This window comes from Mauremys mutica, unplaced genomic scaffold (genome assembly GCF_020497125.1).
Source record: "Mauremys mutica isolate MM-2020 ecotype Southern unplaced genomic scaffold, ASM2049712v1 Super-Scaffold_277, whole genome shotgun sequence".
Classification (NCBI taxonomy): Eukaryota; Metazoa; Chordata; order Testudines; family Geoemydidae; genus Mauremys; species Mauremys mutica.
Genome location: NW_025423355.1, coordinates 772,515 through 792,500, shown reverse-complemented (window position 1 = coordinate 792,500; position 19,986 = coordinate 772,515). Strand labels below are relative to the sequence as shown.

At 57.7% G+C, this 19,986-nt stretch overlaps 1 protein-coding gene across 1 annotated transcript in view; it reads left to right on the top strand.

Annotated features, from left to right (window-relative positions):
• Nucleotides 1-13,632, top strand: part of LOC123361530 (arachidonate 12-lipoxygenase, 12R-type-like) — a gene marked incomplete at its 5' end in the record, with an annotated part of 19,144 nt that extends 5,512 nt beyond the window's left edge. Inside the window, 10 exons of the mRNA XM_045001477.1 lie at nucleotides 1,524-1,627; nucleotides 2,008-2,180; nucleotides 2,523-2,666; nucleotides 3,299-3,502; nucleotides 3,755-3,841; nucleotides 8,606-8,775; nucleotides 10,740-10,861; nucleotides 12,055-12,155; nucleotides 12,685-12,855; nucleotides 13,453-13,632. Of these exons, the coding sequence (XP_044857412.1) occupies nucleotides 1,524-1,627; nucleotides 2,008-2,180; nucleotides 2,523-2,666; nucleotides 3,299-3,502; nucleotides 3,755-3,841; nucleotides 8,606-8,775; nucleotides 10,740-10,861; nucleotides 12,055-12,155; nucleotides 12,685-12,855; nucleotides 13,453-13,632 (1,456 nt within the window). The remainder of the gene's footprint in view (nucleotides 1-1,523; nucleotides 1,628-2,007; nucleotides 2,181-2,522; nucleotides 2,667-3,298; nucleotides 3,503-3,754; nucleotides 3,842-8,605; nucleotides 8,776-10,739; nucleotides 10,862-12,054; nucleotides 12,156-12,684; nucleotides 12,856-13,452) is intronic.
• Nucleotides 13,633-19,986: the final 6,354 nt, after the last annotated feature.

Genomic DNA, 19,986 nt, shown 5'->3' with positions numbered 1-19,986 from the left:
TACACTAACCCTAACCCTATACACAACCCAAACCCTGTACCCAACCCTGTACACTAACCCTAACCCTGTACACTAACCCTAACCCTGTACACAACCCTGTACACTAACCCTAACGCTGTGCACATCCCTAACCCTGTACACAACCCTCTACACTAACCCTAATGCTGTGCACAACCCTAACCCTATACCCAACCCTGTACAGTAACCATAACCCTGTACACTAACCCTAACCCTGTACCCAACCCTGTACACTAACCCTAACCCTATACACAACCCTAACCCTGTACACAACCCTAACCCTATACCCAACCCTGTACAGTAACCATAACCCTGTACACTAACCCTAACCCTGTACACAACCCTGTACACTAACCCTAACGCTGTGCACAACCCTAACCCTGTACACAACCCTCTACACTAACCCTAACGCTGTGCACAACCCTAACCCGATACCCAACCCTGTACAGTAACCATAACCCTGTACACTAACCCTAACCCTGTACACAACCCTGTACAGTAACCATAACCCTGTACACTAACCCTAACCCTGTACACAACCCTGTACACTAACCCTAACGCTGTGCACAACCCTAACCCTGTATACAACCCTGTAGACTAACCCTAACCCTATACACAACCCTAACCCTGTACACAACCCTAACCCTATACCCAACCCTGTACACTAACCCTAACCCTGTACACAACCCTGTACAGTAACCCTAACCCTGTACACAACCCTAACCCTGTACACAACCCTGTACACTAACCCTAACCCTGTACACAACCCTAACCCTGTACCCAACCCTCTACACTAACCCTAACCCTGTACACAACCCTGTACAGTAACCCTAACCCTGTACACAACCCTGTACACAACCCTAACCCTGTACACAACCCTGTACAGTAACCCTAACCCTGTACACAACCCTGTACACAACCCTAACCCTGTACCCAACCCTGTACAGTAACTGTAACCCTGTACACAACCCTAACCCTGTACACAACCCTGTACAGTAACTGTAACCCTGTACACAACCCTAACCCTGTACACAACCCTGTACAGTAACTGTAACCCTGTAGACTAACCCTAACCCTGTACCCAACCCTGTACAGTAACCATAACCCTGTACACTAACCCTAACCCTGTACACAACCCTGTACACTAACCCTAATGCTGTGCACAACCCTAACCCTGTACACAACCCTCTACACTAACCCTAACCCTGTACACAACCCTGTACAGTAACCCTAACCCTGTACACAACCCTAACCCTGTACCCAACCCTCTACACTAACCCTAACCCTGTACACAACCCTGTACAGTAACCCTAACCCTGTACACAACCCTGTACACAACCCTAACCCTGTACCCAACCCTGTACACTAACTGTAACCCTGTACACTAACCCTATCCCTGTACACTAATCCTGCCCCTGCCCTGTGCCCCATCCATCTCCGCCCCATTCGGAGGGACAGGCCCGAACCCCCGGCCTGCTCCCACACGCTGGCTCTGCCCCCCGCAGGCAGGTGGAGCTGCAGCTGAAGGGTTTCCTGAGCTGCACCAACTCCTGGGCGAAGCTGGACGACATCAACAAGGTTTTCTGCTTCAACAAGACCCCGGTCACAGGTAGGTGACCCCTCCCCACCCCCACCCCGAGCCCTGCTCGCCTGGGACCACCGGAGCCGCCCCCCCCCCACAGAGCAGGGTGATTGGGACGGGTGTGACGCAAGCGGCTGGAGACCCCAGCGCTGCTTGTGCCAGACCCTGCCCAGAGCCTCCCAACCGCGATCAGGGACCCCCCCAGCCTTGTGCCAGGTGCTGCCCAGACTCCCTCCGAGATCAGGCCCCCTCTCATGCTGGACCGTTAGCCCTGTTCTCCAGTGTGGGGAGGCCATGGCCCCGAGAGACGCCGAAAGCTGCTCCAGATGCCCCAGGCAGGACTCGAACCCGGTCCCCTGAGTCCCGTCCCGTTAACCTCGCGGCTGCCCTGCCCGTGTCCCCCCCAGAGTACGTGCGGGCGCACTGGCGAGAGGACACGTTCTTCGGGTACCAGTTCCTGAACGGGGCCCACCCCATGGTGATCCGGCGCTGCACGGGGCTCCCCCGCAACTTCCCCGTCACGCCGGCCATGGTGGCCTCCTCCCTGGGGGAGAGCTGCAGCCTGCAGGACGAGCTGGAGGTAAGTGGGGTGCCGGGGACACCCCTGGGGGGACTCGGCCACGGTCTCAGCTCTCGCTCCGGCTCCCTCCCCAGCGTCACTCCGGGCACCAGCAGCCACGGGTCAGCGGTGTCCAGCGGGCCCAATTCCCGAGCCAGTGGCTGCGCTCGCACTGGCCACTCGGCTCCAGGGGCTAGTCCCAGGGCACTGCTGTAGGGAAGCTCGCAGCACTGGGAGAGGCACTGCTGTGGGGAAGCTCGCAGCCCTGGCATCCCGGCTTTCCCCCGTTCCCCGGGGTCCCCACTCTGCACCCTGGGATGTGCTGGCCCCCGCACTCTGCTCTGCTCCCCCTGTGCCTTGCAGAAGGGGAACATCTTCCTCGCTGACTATAAAATCCTGGAGGGCGTCCCGGCCAACACGATCAACGGCTACCAGCAGTACATCGCCGCGCCCCTCTGCCTGCTGCACCTGCAGCCCTCCGGGGAGCTCGTCCCCATAGCCATTCAGGTAACGGCCCCCACACGCTGCCTGGCGGGGCCCCCATGCAGCCCCCATCCCTACACAGTCCCAGGGCTGGGCATTGTCGTCTAAGGGACTGGCCCAGGGAGAGAACCCAGGAGTCCTAGCTCCCAGCCCTCCCTGCTCTAACCACCAGCCCCCACTCCCCTCCCAGAGCCAGGGGGAGAACCCAGGAGTCCTGGCTCCCAGCCCCCCCTGCTCTAACCACCAGCCCCCACTCCCCTCCCAGAGCCAGGGGAAGAACCCAGGAGTCCTGGCTCCCAGCCCCCCCTGCTCTAACCCACCAGCCCCCACTGCCCTCCCAGAGCCAGGGAGAGAACCCAGGAGTCCTGGCTCCCAGCTCCCACTCCCCTCCCAGAGCAGGGAAAGAACCCAAGAGTCCTGGCTCCTTAATCCCCCCACACCCTTCTGTGTGTACCTCCGTGTGTGTACACCCCCCCCCCCCGCCCCCAGCTCTGTGTCTCCTCTTCCTAACACTGGATTTGCTGCACCGTCATGTCCCCTCATCCTGGCTCCCGGGTCCCAGTCCCTGGGCTCCCCTGGGGGAAGCAGCAGGATTCACACCCCCGGCTTGCGCCAACCCGCCCCCCACACCCCTCCTGTGTCTCTCCCCCCGGCAGCTCAGCCAGTGCCCAGGCCCCGACAGCCCCATCTTCCTGCCCAGCGACGCCGAGTGGGACTGGATCCTGGCCAAGACCTGGGTGCGCTACGCCGAGTTCCTGGTGCACGAGGCCGTCAGCCACCTGCTGCTCACCCACCTGATCGACGAGGCCTTCGCCCTGGCCACCCTGCGCCAGCTGCCCATGTGCCACCCGCTCTTCAAGGTGAGAGAGGGGCCGGGCTGCCCCCCCGCCCCCAGCCAGCTGTGCCCAGAGGTGCGGGAGAGAAGAGCCCAGCAGGGGGAGCCTGCCAGATGGGCCCCGCTGCCAGCATCCACCTGTGCCCAGCCGCACGTGCTGGATGACAGGGGAGAAGCAGCAGCCGCTGGCTTTTCGGAGAGGCCAGGACCCGGGTGGGGGTGGGGCGGTGGCTGCTTGCTTGTCCTCACCCACCCCTGTCTCTCTTCCCCTCCCCAGCTGCTGCTGCCCCACACCCACTACACGCTGCACATCAACGTCCTGGGCAGAACCCTCCTACTCAGACGCGGAGGGAGCATCGATAAGGTGAGAGAACCCCACGGTCAGCGGCATTGGACCCAGCTCCCTTCCCAGAGCCGGGGAGAGAACCCAGGAGTCCTGGCTCCCAGCGCCCCCCCCTGCTCTGACCCACCCGCCCCCACTCCCCTCCCAGAGCCGGGGAGAGAACCCAGGAGTCCTGGCTCCAAGCCCCCCCCCTGCTCTGACCCACCCGCCCCCACTCCCCTCCCAGAGCCGGGGAGAGAACCCAGGAGTCCTGGCTCCCAGCCCCCCCTGCTCTGACCCACCAGCCCCCACTCCCCTCCCAGAGCCGGGGAGAGAACCCAGGAGTCCTGGCTCCCAACCCGCCTGCTCTAACCCACCAGCCCCCACTCCCCTCCCAGAGCCGGGGAGAGAACCCAGGAGTCCTGGCTCCAAGCCCCCCCCCCCCTGCTCTGACCCACCCGCCCCCACTCCCTTCCCAGAGCCGGGGAGAGAACCCAGGAGTCCTGGCTCCCAGCCCCCCCTGCTCTGACCCACCCGCCCCCACTCCCCTCCCAGAGCCTGGGAGAGAACCCAGGAGTCCTGGCTCCCAGCCCCCCCACTCCAACCACCAGCCTCCACTCCCCTCCCAGAGCCGGGGACAGAACCCAGGAGTCCTGGCTCCCAGCCCCCCCCTGCTCTAACCCACCAGCCCCCACTCCCCTCCCCGAGCCACGTACTTGGGTGTAAAATGTGCCTGTCGCCCGAGGTACCGGCCTCCCCTGGAACGGGCAGGATTAGAACTCAAAGCGACTGCAACAGCTCAGAAAATTGGGCTGAAATCGACAAGCTGAAATTCAATGACGAGAATTGCAACGTGCACCACTGTGGTAGGAAAACGTCGATGCTCATCTGCACAATGGGACATACCTGGCTGCCGGAGACGGGAGTGGGGGGGTCGTACTGCTCAAAAGGATCTGGGGGTTATATTGGGGTCTGTGATACAGCATGACCAGAGGGAGGCAGGAGAGGGTGAGACGGGAGCCTTATTTCCTGTAGAGGGAAGAAAGTTTGCTATAGATTAATTAGAGCACCTGAAGCCAATTAGAGCACCTGCAGTCAGTCACCTGATAAAAACCCCTGCTTCAATCAGACAGTGTGCGAGTTGGAGCAGAGAGGATCGGTGTTGGAGCAGAGGACAGTTGGGAGGAGTCGGAGCAGAGAGGATTGGTGTCGGAGCAGAGAACAGTTTGGAGGTGTCGGAGCAGAGAGGATTGGTGTTGGAGGAACAGTTTGGAGGAGTTGGAGCAGAGAGGATTGGTGTTGGAGCAGAGAACAGTTGGGAGGAGTCGGAGCAGAGAGGATTGGTGTCGGAGCAGAGAACAGTTTGGAGGAGTCAGAGCAGAGAGGATTGGTGTTGGAGGAACAGTTTGGAGGAGTTGGAGCAGAGAGGATTGGTGTTGGAGCAGAGAACAGTTTGGAGGAGTCGGAGCAGAGAGGTTGGTGTTGGAGCAAAGAACAGTTTGGAGGAGTCGGAGCAGAGAGGATTGGTGTTGGAGCAGAGAACAGGTGGGAGGAGTTGGAGCAGAGAGGATTGGTGTTGCAGCAGAGAACAGTTTGGAGGAGTCAGAGCAGAGAGGATTGGTGTTGGAGGAACAGTTTGGAGGAGTCGGAGCAGAGAGGATTGGTGTTGGAGCAGAGAACAGGTTGGAGGAGTTGGAGCAGAGAGGATTGGTGTCGGAGCAGGGAACAGTTTGGAGGAGTCGGAGCAGAGAGGTTGGTGTCGGAGCAGGGAACAGTTTGGAGGAGTCGGAGCAGAGAGGATTGGTGTTGGAGGAACAGTTTGGAGGAGTTGGAGCAGAGAGGATTGGTGTTGGAGGAACAGTTTGGAGGAGTTGGAGCAGAGAGGATTGGTGTTGGAGCAGAGAACAGGTTGGAGGAGTTGGAGCAGAGAGGATTGGTGTTGGAGCAGAGAACAGTTGGGAGGAGTTGGAGCAGAGAGGATTGGTGTTGGAGCAGAGAACAGTTGGGAGGAGTCGGAGCAGAGAGGATTGGTGTTGGAGCAGAGAACAGTTGGGAGGAGTTGGAGCAGAGAGGATTGTTGTTGGAGCAGAGGACAGTTTGGAGGAGTCGGAGCAGAGAGGTTGGTGTTGCAGCAGAGAACAGTTTGGAGGAGTCGGAGCAGAGAGGATTGTTGTTGGAGCAGAGGACAGTTTGGAGGAGTCGGAGCAGAGAGGATTGGTGTTGGAGCAGAGGACAGTTGGGAGGAGTCGGAGCAGAGAGGTTGGTGTTGGAGCAGAGAACAGTTTGGAGGAGTCGGAGCAGAGAGGTTGGTGTTGGAGCAGAGGACAGTTTGGAGGAGTCGGAGCAGAGAGGATTGTTGTTGGAGCAGAGGACAGTTTGGAGGAGTCGGAGCAGAGAGGATTGGTGTTGGAGCAGAGGACAGTTTGGAGGAGTCGGAGCAGAGAGGTTGTTGTTGGAGCAGAGAACAGTTTGGAGGAGTCGGAGCAGAGAGGATTGGTGTTGGAGCAGAAAACAGTTTGGAGGAGTCGGAGCAGAGAGGATTGGTGTTGGAGCAGAGAACAGTTTGGAGGAGTCAGAGCAGAGAGGATCGGTGTTGGAGCAGAGGACAGGTTGGAGGAGTTGGAGCAGAGAGGATTGGTGTTGGAGCAGAGAACAGTTTGGAGGAGTCAGAGCAGAGAGGATCGGTGTCGGAGCAGAGAACAGGTTGGAGGAGTTGGAGCAGAGAGGATTGGTGTCGGAGCAGGGAACAGTTTGGAGGAGTCGGAGCAGAGAGGTTGGTGTCGGAGCAGGGAACAGTTTGGAGGAGTCGGAGCAGAGAGGATTGGTGTTGGAGGAACAGTTTGGAGGAGTTGGAGCAGAGAGGATTGGTGTTGGAGGAACAGTTTGGAGGAGTTGGAGCAGAGAGGATTGGTGTTGGAGCAGAGAACAGGTTGGAGGAGTTGGAGCAGAGAGGATTGGTGTTGGAGCAGAGAACAGTTGGGAGGAGTTGGAGCAGAGAGGATTGGTGTTGGAGCAGAGAACAGTTGGGAGGAGTCGGAGCAGAGAGGATTGGTGTTGGAGCAGTGGACAGTTTGGAGGAGTCGGAGCAGAGAGGTTGGTGTTGCAGCAGAGAACAGTTTGGAGGAGTCGGAGCAGAGAGGATTGTTGTTGGAGCAGAGGACAGTTTGGAGGAGTCGGAGCAGAGAGGATTGGTGTTGGAGCAGAGGACAGTTGGGAGGAGTCGGAGCAGAGAGGTTGGTGTTGGAGCAGAGAACAGTTTGGAGGAGTCGGAGCAGAGAGGTTGTTGTTGGAGCAGAGGACAGTTTGGAGGAGTCGGAGCAGAGAGGATTGTTGTTGGAGCAGAGGACAGTTTGGAGGAGTCGGAGCAGAGAGGATTGGTGTTGCAGCAGAGGACAGTTTGGAGGAGTCGGAGCAGAGAGGATTGTTGTTGGAGCAGAGAACAGTTTGGAGGAGTCGGAACAGAGAGGATTGTTGTTGGAGCAGAGAACAGTTTGGAGGAGTCGGAGCAGAGAGGATTGGTGTTGGAGCAGAGAACAGTTTGGAGGAGTCGGAGCAGGGAGGATTGTTGTTGGAGCAGAGAACAGTTTGGAGGAGTCGGAGCAGAGAGGATTGGTGTTGGAGCAGAGAACAGTTTGGAGGAGTCGGAGCAGGGAGGATTGGTGTTGGAGCAGAGAACAGTTTGGAGGAGTCGGAGCAGAGAGGATTGGTGTTGGAGCGCGAGACCCATCATAATAGTGCCGGCCATTTGCCACAGGTCCCAAATGGAATATGAGACAACAATGCGCCGCAGTTGGGAAAAAGACTAATATCATTCTAGGCTGAATTAACAGGAGTGTCGTGTGAAAAACCGGGGAGGTCATTGTCTGGCCCTGGCGAGACCTCAGCTGAAGAACTGGGGGGGCGTCACACTTTAGGAAAGATGTGGCCAAATTGGAGAGAGTCTGGGAAAGAACAACAAACATGGTCAAAGGTTTCGAAACCCTGATCTATGAGGCCAGGTTAAAAAAAATCACCGGGCACATTTAGTCCTGAGAGAAGTTCGAGAGAAGGGACCTGACAGTCTTCAAATACCTTGAGGACTGTTGAGGACGGTGATCAATTGTTCTCTGGTCCTGCTGAAGGCAGGACAAGAAATAATGAGGAACTGGGGTTATTTAGTCTGCAGAAGAGAAGAATGAGGGGGGATTTGATAGCTGCTTTCAACTACCTGAAGGGGGTTCCAAAGAGGATGGAGCTCGGCTGGTCTCAGTGGTAGCAGATGACAGAACAAGGAGCAATGGTCTCAAGTTGCAGTGGGGGAGGTTTAGGTTGGATATTAGGAAACACTATTTCACTAGGAGGGTGGTGAAGCACTGGAATGGGTTCCCTAGGGAGGTGGTGGAATCTCCTTCCTTAGAGGTTTTGAAGGCCCTGGCTTGACAGAGCCCTGGCTGGGATGATTTAGTTGGGGTTGGTCCTGCTTTGAGCAGGGGATGGGACTAGATACCTCCTGAGGTCCCTTCCAACCCTGAGATTCTATGATTCTAAATGGGCTAAATCAATCAATGGGCTTCATCTGCAACCAGGGAGATTGAGGTTAGATATCAGGAAAAGCTTTCTCTCGCTAAAGATAGTTAACTCTGGAGCAGGCAGGCAAGGGAGGCTGTGGGATCTCCGTCCTTGGAGGTTTCTTAGAACTGGTTTGTCACGGGGCGTATTGTCCGGCGTCATGTTGTGCTGAAATAGGTCGTGGTGGTATTTCATTCTAACCCGCCCCCTGGCCCGCTGGCTCAGAGGTTGAAGGCTCTGTCTCTGCTCCCTTCCCAGGCCATGGGCTCGGGGATCGAGGGGACCAAGGTGCTGATGGCCAAAGGCATGTCCTGCCTGACCTACAACTCCCTCTGCTTCCCTGATGACATCCACGAGCGCGGGGTTGACTGCATCCCCAACTACTACTACAGGGATGATGGGCTGAAGGTCTGGTCGGCCATTGAGAGGTAAGGAGCAGGAGCCGGGGCAGAGGGTGGCGAGGAAGCAGATGGCATGTGGAAAATTCCCAACGGCTCAGAGTTGCTTGGAAACACGGCTTTCCTGCCACGGAAAGAATTCTGAGTTAAAAAACAACTGGAATTCCCCAAAAGGCACTTTTTCAAAGACCCCTCCACACACCCAACTAGACGGCACAAATTCTCCTTGAGCCACTCATGAATCACACAGAGGAGAGCACCAGCCAATTCTCCCCAGCCTTGCACACCAGGACGATACCATCTCGCCCTGGTCAGAAGCCTGGCCAGTTTCCCAGTCCGCCCCTCCCTCACTGTGGAGAGGACATGCACCAGTCTTTGTACCTGAGCTGAGATTTCCTGAGCACGTCAACCAAACCAAATTGTTTTAGGTAAAATATAAAACAGGTTTATTGACCACAGAAAGATAAATTTTGTTAGTGATTATACATGGTGGCATAAGAGGTTAGAGACAGTTACCAAAGAAAACAAAAGGTAAGCGCACAGTCTAAATCTTATTGCACTAGGCAGCATTTAGATCAAGCAATTTTCTCATTCCCCTGGATGTTACAGTTCTTCACACACGGGCTTCTCCTTGGAGCCTGGGACCAGTCTCCTCAGTTAAAGTTTTCGTCTTCCCAGCGTTCTTGTTGCATCCAGCGTAGGTGAGGGAGGAGAGAGGCCAAGGAATGATTCCACTGTCCCTTATTTTATACCTCAGTCCATGTGCCTAGAAGACACTTGCCCAGACATGTCCTGGTGGGCTTTGCTGAGTCACTGGGTTGAGCAATCCCCCTGGTGGGTCTTGCGCAACTGCGTCAGAGAGTGGAGCAGTCCCCTTTGTGTGGTGCTTGGGCAGCCCTCATTGAATTATAAATCCACTGATTACAACTCCCCTGCTTTTTAATGGTCATTGAACACCCTCCTGGGTGGGGTGTGGAGAAGTTCTTTGTACGTCACTGGCAAATATATAGCATATTTCAATAACAACCACGAAGCAAAATCTCATAACGTCATACACACTAATGATACACATATTTGGACAGAACAACGGGTTTCAGCAGGTCATGACCTTTCATATGATATCGTACATGACATGCTTTGTATGAAATATTACAACTATATATGAATGGTGCGTATGGGTTTTCCAGGGAGCTATTTTGAGGTACAGTGTGTCACAGATTCTATTCCTGATACCTGGAGGTTCCCTGGTAACAAGGCAGCGTGGTGCCAACAGGCAGCTTTGGGCACTAAAAAATTAACCCTACCACAATGGAAAAGTCAACTCCCATCAAATATTGATGCCTGGCTTGGTAATCTGGCAGATCACACAGCTAACGAATGGCTGGCATTGCGGAGAAAGGGAACGCATGAAAAATTCAAAGCAATTTGGGCTGACTTATTAGAGGTCTATGATCAATGTAGACACTGAAGATAGATATGTCACATCCCCTCCCCTGCCTTTATCCTAACCCTCGTCACTGACTTTGTGTGGTAGATTGGTTGGCTTAGGAAAAATGAATGAAAACTTGTAAATACGCAACAATGGAGAGGAAAAGTCAAACTTTTGGGAATTTTGCCCCAAACCAAATTCCGGGCAAAGGTCTCATTGGGGGTGAATGGAAACACTTGGTTTCAGTCAAGCCAAGATGTTTTGTGTCAATGGCGATGCTTATTTAATGTATTAACTTCCACAAGAGCAAGTCCAATTTGAAATGAAAACTTTAGCTCTGCTTTAGATGAGATCCAGGATCACCTGGAGGTCAGGCCGGCGGCTTAGCCACCAGGCCATGCTCCCACAGCTAGGAAAGGGCGAAGTGGAGGGGACACTAGGTAACGGCCAGGGTGCACAGTACCACTGGGCTGTTTGGTGATGCTGGCTGAGTGACGCTGGTGCACTGGGGAGCGATGTGGCCTGCGCCGACCCATCCGGGCTGACACATCTCTGTTCTTTCCAGCTTCGTCTCCGGCATCGTCAGACACTATTACCACAGCGACGCCCACGTCCTGGCCGACTGCGAGCTGCAGGCCTGGGCAGACGAGATCTTCCGTGAAGGCTTCCTGGGGAACGAGGCATCCGGTAAGGGCCATGTGAACCCAGAGCTCTGCAGCCGCTGGTCACCGGGCTCCATGCGGGAGCCACTGCAGGGCATCTCTGGACTGCGTGATTCAGGAGGCCAAACGACTGTCAGCCAGAGCTCAGCTGGTGTCAATGGGCGTCTCTCCATTGGAGTCAACGGGGCCGGATCCCAGCTGGTGACAATGGGCGTCTCTCCATTGGAGTCAATGGGGCCAGACCCCAGCTGGTGTCAATGGGCGTCTCTCCATTGGAGTCAATGGAACCAGATCCCAGCTGGTGTCAATGGGTGTCTCTCCATTGGAGTCAATGGAACCAGACCCCAGCTGGTGTCAATGGGCGTCTCTCCATTGGAGTCAACGGGGCCCAACCTCAGCTGGTGTCAATGGGCGTCTCTCCATTGGAGTCAATGGACGTCTCTCCATTGGAGTCAATGGAGTAAGATTCCAGTTGGTGTCAACGGACGTCGCTCCATTGGAGTCAATGGGGCCAGACCCCACCTAGTGTCAATGGGCGTCTCTCCATTGGAGTCAATGGGGCCAGACCTCAGCTAGTGTCAATGGGCGTCTCTCCATTGGAGTCAATGGGGTCAGATCCCAGCTGGTGTCAATGGACGTCGCTCCATTGGAGTCAATGGGGCCAGACCCCAGCTAGTGTCAATGGGCGTCTCTGCATTGGAGTCAATGGGGCCAGATCCCAGCTGGCATCAATGGGCGTCTCTCCATTGGCGTCAATGGGGCCAGATCCCAGCTGGCGTCAATGGGTGTCTCTCCATTGGCGTCAATGGGGCCAGATCCCAGCTGGTGTCAATGGGCGTCTCTCCATTGGCGTCAATGGGGCCAGATCCCAGCTGGTGTCAATGGTCTTCTCTCCATTGGAGTCAATGGGATCGGATCCCGGTTGGTGTCAATGGACGTCCCTCCACTGGAGTCAATGGGGCCAGCGACCCTGCAGGGACAGGGTGGCCTGGATCATGGTGGTGGGATGGGGCTGTGGGGTGACTGGGAACGGCCCCGCCGTGGGAACAGGCAGGGCAGGGAGATGGCGCGTGGCTGAGCTGAGACCTGGAGCAGGGGAGCGACTCACTGGGGGAGGCTCCAGCAGAGGGAGGCATCGAACCCGGCTCTAGGGGTCCCAGCCCAAGGCCACAGAGCAGGGCCAGGCCGGGTCAGTGACACCCGCTCTCCATCCCGCAGGCTTCCCCTCGTCCCTGCAGAGCATCCCCGAGCTCATCAAATACTTGACCATGTGGATCTACTGCTGCTCAGCCCGGCACACCTCCCTCAACAGCGGGCAGGTAGGGAGAGGCCAGCCTGGGTGCTCGGGGCCCCATTCCCTGCCCCCCACGGGGCCCTGGGTCCTGCCACCGACACCCCCACCCTGCACCCCCCCACAGGGCCGTGGGTCCAGCCACCGACACCCCCACCCTGCACCCCACATGGGGCCCTGGGGTCCTGCCACTGACACCCCCACCCTGCACCCCACCCCACTGACACCTCAATCCCCAGGACCCTGCTCTAGCAGCCAATCCCCCACCCAGCACCCAACCCCAGTGAGACCCAGGACACCTCAGAACCCTGCCACAGCCCCCCAGGACCCTCCCCCACTGCCGTGCTCAGCACCCCCGACCCCCCCCCTTGACTTTTACTAACCGTTGCCCGTGGGTGAGACGCTGACCAAGCCCCTGATGCCCAGATCCCTTGGCTGAGCCAGACCTTCCCTGGGCGGGGTGAGGAGGGGATCCCCGGCTGGGCTGGGGGGTCCCCGGCTGCTCTGACTGGGGGGGTCCCCGGCTGCTCTGACTGGGGGGTCTCTCTGGGCCGCAGTACGAGCTCGGCGCTTGGATGCCCAACTTCCCGTCCTCCATGAGGAACCCCCCGCCCCAGGCCAAGGGCACCTCCTCCCTGGAGAGCTACCTGGACACCATCCCGGAGGTCAACAGCACCAGCATCGCCATTTCCGTCCTCTGGCAACTCTGCTGTGAACCGGGGGACTCGGTGAGGACATGGGGCAGGGAGCAGGGTGGGGGGCTCAGCAGGGGGCGCTCTCCCCTGGCAGGGGGCTGGCCCCAGGGTGGCACTAGGGGGCGCTGTGGGGCAGGGAGCGGGGCGGTGGCAGCAGGGGGCGCTCTCCCCCGGCAGGCAGAGCTGGCCCCAGGACGGCACTAGGGGGCCCTGGGCTGCGGGTGTCTGCTGAATGAGCCGTTGCACTGATTTCTCCATCCCCTCCTTTGCGATAGCAATAAAGGACCCGCTGACATTTCACATGAGCCGGGGGATGAACCAGGGTGTCCTGGCCCAACTGCACTTTGGGGGATGCCCTGTTGTTTCAACCGGCTGCAGGATTCGCCTTCCCTCCCTGGCCTGAACTCTTCCCCGTGTTGCTACACAGCTGTTAAACACCTGCCCCATTCTCAAGGGCACTTGAGGGGTCCCTGGGTAACCGGCCGCCCCGCCCCAGAGGTGGCTGCATCTCAGCGCCGGGCGAAGGGTCCCCGGATAACCAGCCGCCCCACCCCAGAGGTGGCTGCATCTCAGCACCAGGTGATGGAGCCCTTCCGCGCTGTCCCTCACCGCTCTTCTGTTCCCTTGCAGAGACCCCTGGGCACGTACCCAGATGAGCACTTCACGGAGGAGGAGCCCAAGCGGCTGATCACGGCCTTCCAGAGGCGCCTGGCCCAGATCTCCCAGGAGATCCAAGAGAGGAACAAATCCCTGCCCCTCCCCTACTGCTACCTGGATCCCCAACGAATCGAGAACAGCACGTCCATCTGAGCCCGACCGGCGAGCCCCGGGGACGGGCCCCACGCGGCCGCTGGCAACGCTGTCCCTGCGATCCTGTCCCAGGAACAATAAACCAGACTGGTTCCACTCTGAATGGCTGATTCTGTCTAGTAGGGTACATCATGTGGGGCTCGGAGCCAGGACTCCTGGGTTCTCTCCCCAGCTCTGGGAGGGGAGTGGGGGCTGGGATCCAGGACTCCTGGGTTCTCTCCCCAGCTCTGGGAGGAGAGTGGGGGCTGGTGGTTAGAGCAGGGGGGGCTGGGAGCCAGGACTCCTGGGTTCTCTCCCCAGCTCTGGGAGGGGAGTGGGGGCTGGGATCCAGGACTCCTGGGTTCTCTCCCCGGCTCTGGGAGGAGAGTGGGGGCTGGTGGTTAGAGCAGGGGGGGCTGGGGGCCAGGACCCCTGAATTCTATTGTCCATAAGCAATAGGGATAAGTCTCCTGTACTCACTGTGCCTCAGTTTACCCGTCATCAAAAGGCGATGATATCGCCAAGCGCCTCCGCGGGAGCTACGATTAGCCTGGGGCAGGGCCAGGTTCTAACCTGGGTCAGACTCGGGGGTCAGCCCCCAGTGGCGAGAACAGATCCCCCCCCCCCCCCAGGGAAGGACACGCCTTGAAGTCTCTAGCCTGACCCTTTATTTACACGGTCACATACAGGTTTTAACGACTCCAGTCGCGAGGTGTCTTGTTCATCTCCTCCCCACGACACATTATATATATATATCTGTAGTCCCCCGCCCTTCCCCCACCACCCCACCCGCTTCCCTCCCCCCAAGAAACACCCACAAGTTATTGCACAAAAAAAAAAAAAAAGTACAGTTTGTACACAAGTCTATGAAAAATGATAGACAATCAGATTCCCAGACCGGGCGGCCGGCTCCTCCTGCACAGCTATGAGCATCCCGGGCCTTTAAGACACGGCCGATCACAGGCCATCCCTTTAAGAGATGGAGGCTCACATGCCATCCCTTTAAGAAACTTATTTTTCGGTCTACAGACAAATATTTACCGAGCACATCAAGTGGCATCAGAAATACAGGTTAGAGGACGATGGCCTCTCACTGGCCACCCCTTTAAGAGATGGAGGCTCACATGCCATCCCTTTAAGAAACTTATTTTTCGGTCTACAGACAAATATTTACCCAGCACAAGTGTCATCAGAAATGCAAGAGAAAGCCATCCCTTTAATAGATGCCTGCTCACAGCCCCCCCGCCCCACCCCGCCGCCAAGGAAAAAAATGTTTCGTCTGCAGACAAATATCTTCCAGGTAAATCAAACCATCACGAAAAATTTTGCATAGAAAAAAGTGGCCACCCCTTTAAAGGAAAAACAACCCTACCGATTCAAAAATGACCATCCCTTTAAGAAATATTTCCCCCCCCAGACACATCCTGACCAGGCACCAGTAGTTCTGATACTATGGCCCATCCCTTTAAGATTTCATTTTCGCTGCAGATTCACCAAGTCTAGCAAGGACCCCCCTGAAACACAAGTCGGGCAGCGGGTCCAACGGCCATCCCTTTAAGAGGTTTTGCTGTCTGCAGACACATATTGGCCATGACCTACGGCTGATTGGCGGCCACCCTTTTAAGAAACAGTTCCCACGGCACGTCAATATCGACCGAGTACAACGGCCCGCTTGGCCTCCACCTCTGTATGAGTTTTACGGGAGGGGAGTTTGTTGTTGGGTTGCGGGGGGGGGGGTGTTTGTCTGCAGATTAATATTGACCAAGTCTGTCGACCAATGACAAAAAGCCGTGTGGAAGAACCCAGCCAATCAGCCTCTAGCCCTTGACGACTATATTTTTTGCCCCCAGACAAATATTAACCAAGCGCCCCTGGGCTGGCATTGTTATAATTTTCCGGACAGGTCACTGGATCCGTGGCCGGCAAGGTCGGGAGTATTACGATTATTTTGGGGCCAGTTTTTCACACAACATTGTGGCTGACTAACGATCTGGGTGGGTTATGACCCTGCTAAGAGGAATCCTGATCCCAAGGTGTTGGCATTTCCAACCATTTCACAACAACCGCGGGGGCATTACTGGGGGTGGCCGGCTATTTCACTCAAGCAACCAACAAACGGCGGGGAGAAAAGTCATCCCGGCTAAAGGGAGTGAGCGGAACCTTGTTCCTACTGCTACCCCTAGAGGGAGCTAATTTCCCGGCACCCAGATTAATATATATCTGTATTAGAAAACAAACCTTGAAGGCTCTCTTTACCCATCCCAAAGAAACAAAAAACAGAGCAAACAAATATTCGTTCATAGATTCCAAGGCCCACCGGGTCATCTTGCTCTGGTAGTTTGACCTCCTGGAGAACACAGGCCAAAGACCTCCCCCAAAATAATCCCTCTTTCTCCTAGGTACAATCTTTAGAAACAAAAACCCACACCCAATCTTGACTGAAAACTTGCCCAGGATGGAGTATCCCCCACCCCCCACACACACACACAACATTCGGGAACTTGTTCCAACAGTCCGTCCCCTTTAAATTCACACCACCACCTTTAAGAGCAATGGTATGGTCCTTTTCTGCAGCTGGGGATTACCATGGAGGAGAAGCTGGCTATGAGTCAGCGGTGTGACCTTTGCCAAAAAGGCCAACGGCATATTGGGCTGTATAAGTAGGGGCATTGCCAGCAGATCAAGGGACGTGATCATTCCCCTCTATTTGGCACTGGTGAGGCCACACCTGGAGTATTGCGTCCAGTTTTGGGCCCCCCACTACAAGAAGGATGTGGACAAATTGGAGAGAGCCCAGCGGAGGGCAACGAAAATGATCAGGGGGCTGGAGCACATGACTTATGAGGAGAGGCGGAGGGAACTGGGATTGTTTAGTCTGCAGAAGAGAAGAATGAGGGGGGATTTGATAGCTGCTTTCAACTACCTGAAAGGGGGTTCCAAGGAGGATGGATCTAGACTGTTCTCAGTGGTAGAAGATGACAGAACAAGGAGTAATGGTCTCAAGTTGCAGCAGGGGAGGTCTAGGTTGGATATTAGGAAAAACTTTTTCACTAGTAGGGTGGTGAGGAACTGGAATGGGTTCCCTAGGGAGGTGGTGGAATCTCCTTCCTTAGAGGTTTTTAAGGCCCGGCTTGACAAAGCCCTGGCTGGGATGATTTAGTCGGGGATTGGTCCTGCTTTGAGCAGGGGGATGGGACTAGATACCTCCTGAGGTCCCTTCCAACCCTGAGATTCTGTGATTCAATTCGATGATGATGCAGGTGGGTTCTGGCTGCCGTCAGGGGGTCAGTTGTGTGTACTGCGTGTGGGTGAGATTTTTGTGTGTGGTTTTCTTTAACCCGTGAAACGCCAGGTGGGCAAAGAAAGGACCAGTTGGGGCTGGGACCACGTCCCCCAGGAGAGCCGCTCTGCCATGATCCCTCCACCGGTCGCGTGTGGCGTGAGGAGACAATCCCGGGTGGGACCGATGGGCACGTCCTGCAGCCAGGTCTGTGGTTTTAACCCCCTGCCGGGGGGAGGAGCGCTGCCCGGGTCCACGCTGGTGGCCGAAACTCAATCCACGAGGAGACGGTAGAGTTCAGTGTTAACGGGTGGATCCAGCCCTGGCTCCAGACAGACTCACTCCCAGCCCATTTGTCTCAATCGCCTTCTCCCATCCTGAGCCAGCCAGTCCCCGCCCTGGGGCCGGGTGGGAGCCGGCGCCCCCTAGAGGGGACAGGCCCCTGCCCCATTCCCCGCCCCCCCTGAGCCAGCCAGTCCCCGCCCTGGGGCCGGGTGGGAGCCGGCGCCCCCTAGAGGGGACGGGCCCCTGCCCCATTCCCCGCCCCCCCTGAGCCAGCCAGTCCCCGCCCTGGGGCCGGGTGGGAGCTGGCGCCCCCTAGAGGGGACAGGCCCCTGCCCCATTCCCCGCCCCCCCTGAGCCAGCCAGTCCCCGCCCTGGGGCCGGGTGGGAGCCGGCGCCCCCTAGAGGGGACAGGCCCCTGCCCCATTCCCCGCCCCCCCTGAGCCAGCCAGTCCCCGCCCTGGGGCCGGGTGGGAGCCGGCGCCCCCTAGAGGGGACAGGCCCCTGCCCCATTCCCCGCCCCCCCTGAGCCAGCCAGTCCCTGCCCTGGGGCCGGGTGGGAGCCGGCACCCCTGCCCCATTCCCCGCCCCCCTGAGCCAGCCAGTCCCACAGGACCGTGGGCGGGAACTGAACCCAGGACCTCCAGCCCCCGCAGAACATCTGTTAGCCGGGAGCCGGCGCCCCCTAAAGGGGGCTAATCCCCCAGCACTCTGCCAGCAAACTGCGGTAACCCCATGGGGGCATCGCTCCATTCCCCCCTCTTGTCCGTCCGGGGTTCTCTGCAGAAAGCAATTAGGGTAGGAACAAATCACCCGCCCAGCCCCGTCTCCTCGCAGTGGTACCGTCTGAATCCCTGAAGAAAACGGGGAGAACGGCAGGTCCCAGGGGACGCTGCCCATTACCGGAATGAACGTGAATTCCCAGGTTGATTGAAGTCCCATGATGCACCTGGGGTCCTTGGTGGGAGGTGAACGGCAGATCCCAGGTTGGCCAAAGTCCCATAACGCACCTGGTGCTTTGTCGTAGGAGGTGCATGGAAATTCCAGGTGGGCCGAAGTCCCATAATGCACCTGGATCTTCCGCTACAAAGCCAACAGTCCCACAATGCACCTGGGGGGGGTGGGACCAGCGCACGAAAAGATGAGTCCATTTCCGGCGACCGGCACGAGTTGCCCGCCCGGCCCGGCCCATCTTCCTTCCACAGGACGTGGTGGGGGCAAAGGGGGGGAGCAATTTGACTCTGCCCCACAGGGACTGGCCGGGAAGTGTCAGGTGGTGTTGGCCACGGATCTGGATGGGGGAGGAAGAATTAGTCACATCAGAGCCACTTGGTTTCCTCCAGCTCCCCCCAACCCGATCCCGCTTTTATTGGGGAGGCACTCTAGGCCACATCTCTATGGTGAGGGAGAGCTGGAGGACTCCTAGGGTAGCCATTGAGCCATAGAGCCCATAGGGTAACCATAGAGTTTGGGCCAGGGCAATGGGCAGTAGGGTGGGCAGAGTAGCTCGAGGTAGCTGGCTGCTCTGGGCCCCGTCTCTATGGTTAGGGAGAGTTGGAGGACTCTGACTGGAACAGAGCGTTGGGGTGACCTCGGTGGGGGACACCCGTAGGCCACCCACAACCATAGAGCTTGGGCCAGGGCAATGGGCAGTAGGGTGGGCAGAGTAGCTCGAGGTAGGTGGCTGCTCTGGGCCCCGTCTCTATGGTTAGGGAGAGTTGGAGGACTCTGACTGGAACAGAGCGTTGGGGTGACCTCAGTGGGGGACACCCGTAGGCCACCCACAACCATAGAGTTTGGGCCAGGGCAATGGGCAGTAGGGTGGGCAGAGTAGCTCGAGGTAGGTGGCTGCTCTGGGCCCCGTCTCTATGGTTAAGGAGAGTTGGAGGACTCTGACTGGAACAGAGCGTTGGGGTGACCTCGGTGGGGGACATCCGTAGGCCACCCACAACCATAGAGCTTGGGCCAGGGCAATGGGCAGTAGGGTGGGCAGAGTAGCTCGAGGTAGGTGGCTGCTCTGGGCCCCGTCTCTATGGTTAAGGAGAGTTGGAGGACTCTGACTGGAACAGAGCGTTGGGGTGACCTCGGTGGGGGACACCCGTAGGCCACCCACAGCCATAGAGCTTGGGCCAGGGCAATGGGCAGTAGGGTGGGCAGAGTAGCTTGAGGTAGGTGGCTGCTCTGGGCCCCGTCTCTATGGTTAAGGAGAGTTGGAGGACTCTGACTGGAACAGAGCGTTGGGGTGACCTCGGTGGGGGACACCCGTAGGCCACCCACAACCATAGAGCAGAGCAGCTCATGGACAGAGCCGTGCTACCGTCTCGGGCATTCTAGCCCCGTCTCTATGGTCCTTGGGAGAGGGGACAGAACCGGGCTCCCGGAGGGGGCGCTGTGGTCAGGGCGGGGTGGGGGGGTTGCTGGAGGGGAAATTCGGAGGGAGGGTGAAGGGGAACAATATGGTGGAGTTATGCAAATGATCCGATGCACGCTAATCAAATATGCAAATGAGAGCCGTGCTCATTTGCATAGACCTGCGGTTTCCAGACCTGGCTGAGGTGGGGGTCGGGGATTTGCTCCCGGGGAAAGAGGAGATGCCACGGATGGAGTGTCTAAGGGGGAGGAGCCCAGGGTAGCCCCGCCTTCCCGGAGGTGGGGCCAGGAGGGGCATGGCAGATGACTCTGGCTCCCAGCATGGCTTGGCCTTGCCGAGGTGCTTCTGGGGGGTGACTTTATCCGTGGGCGGGGGCGGTTCAGAGCCGTATCGCAGCTCCCCTGTCCCCCAGCCCTGGCCTTACCGCCGCCCAACCCGGCCT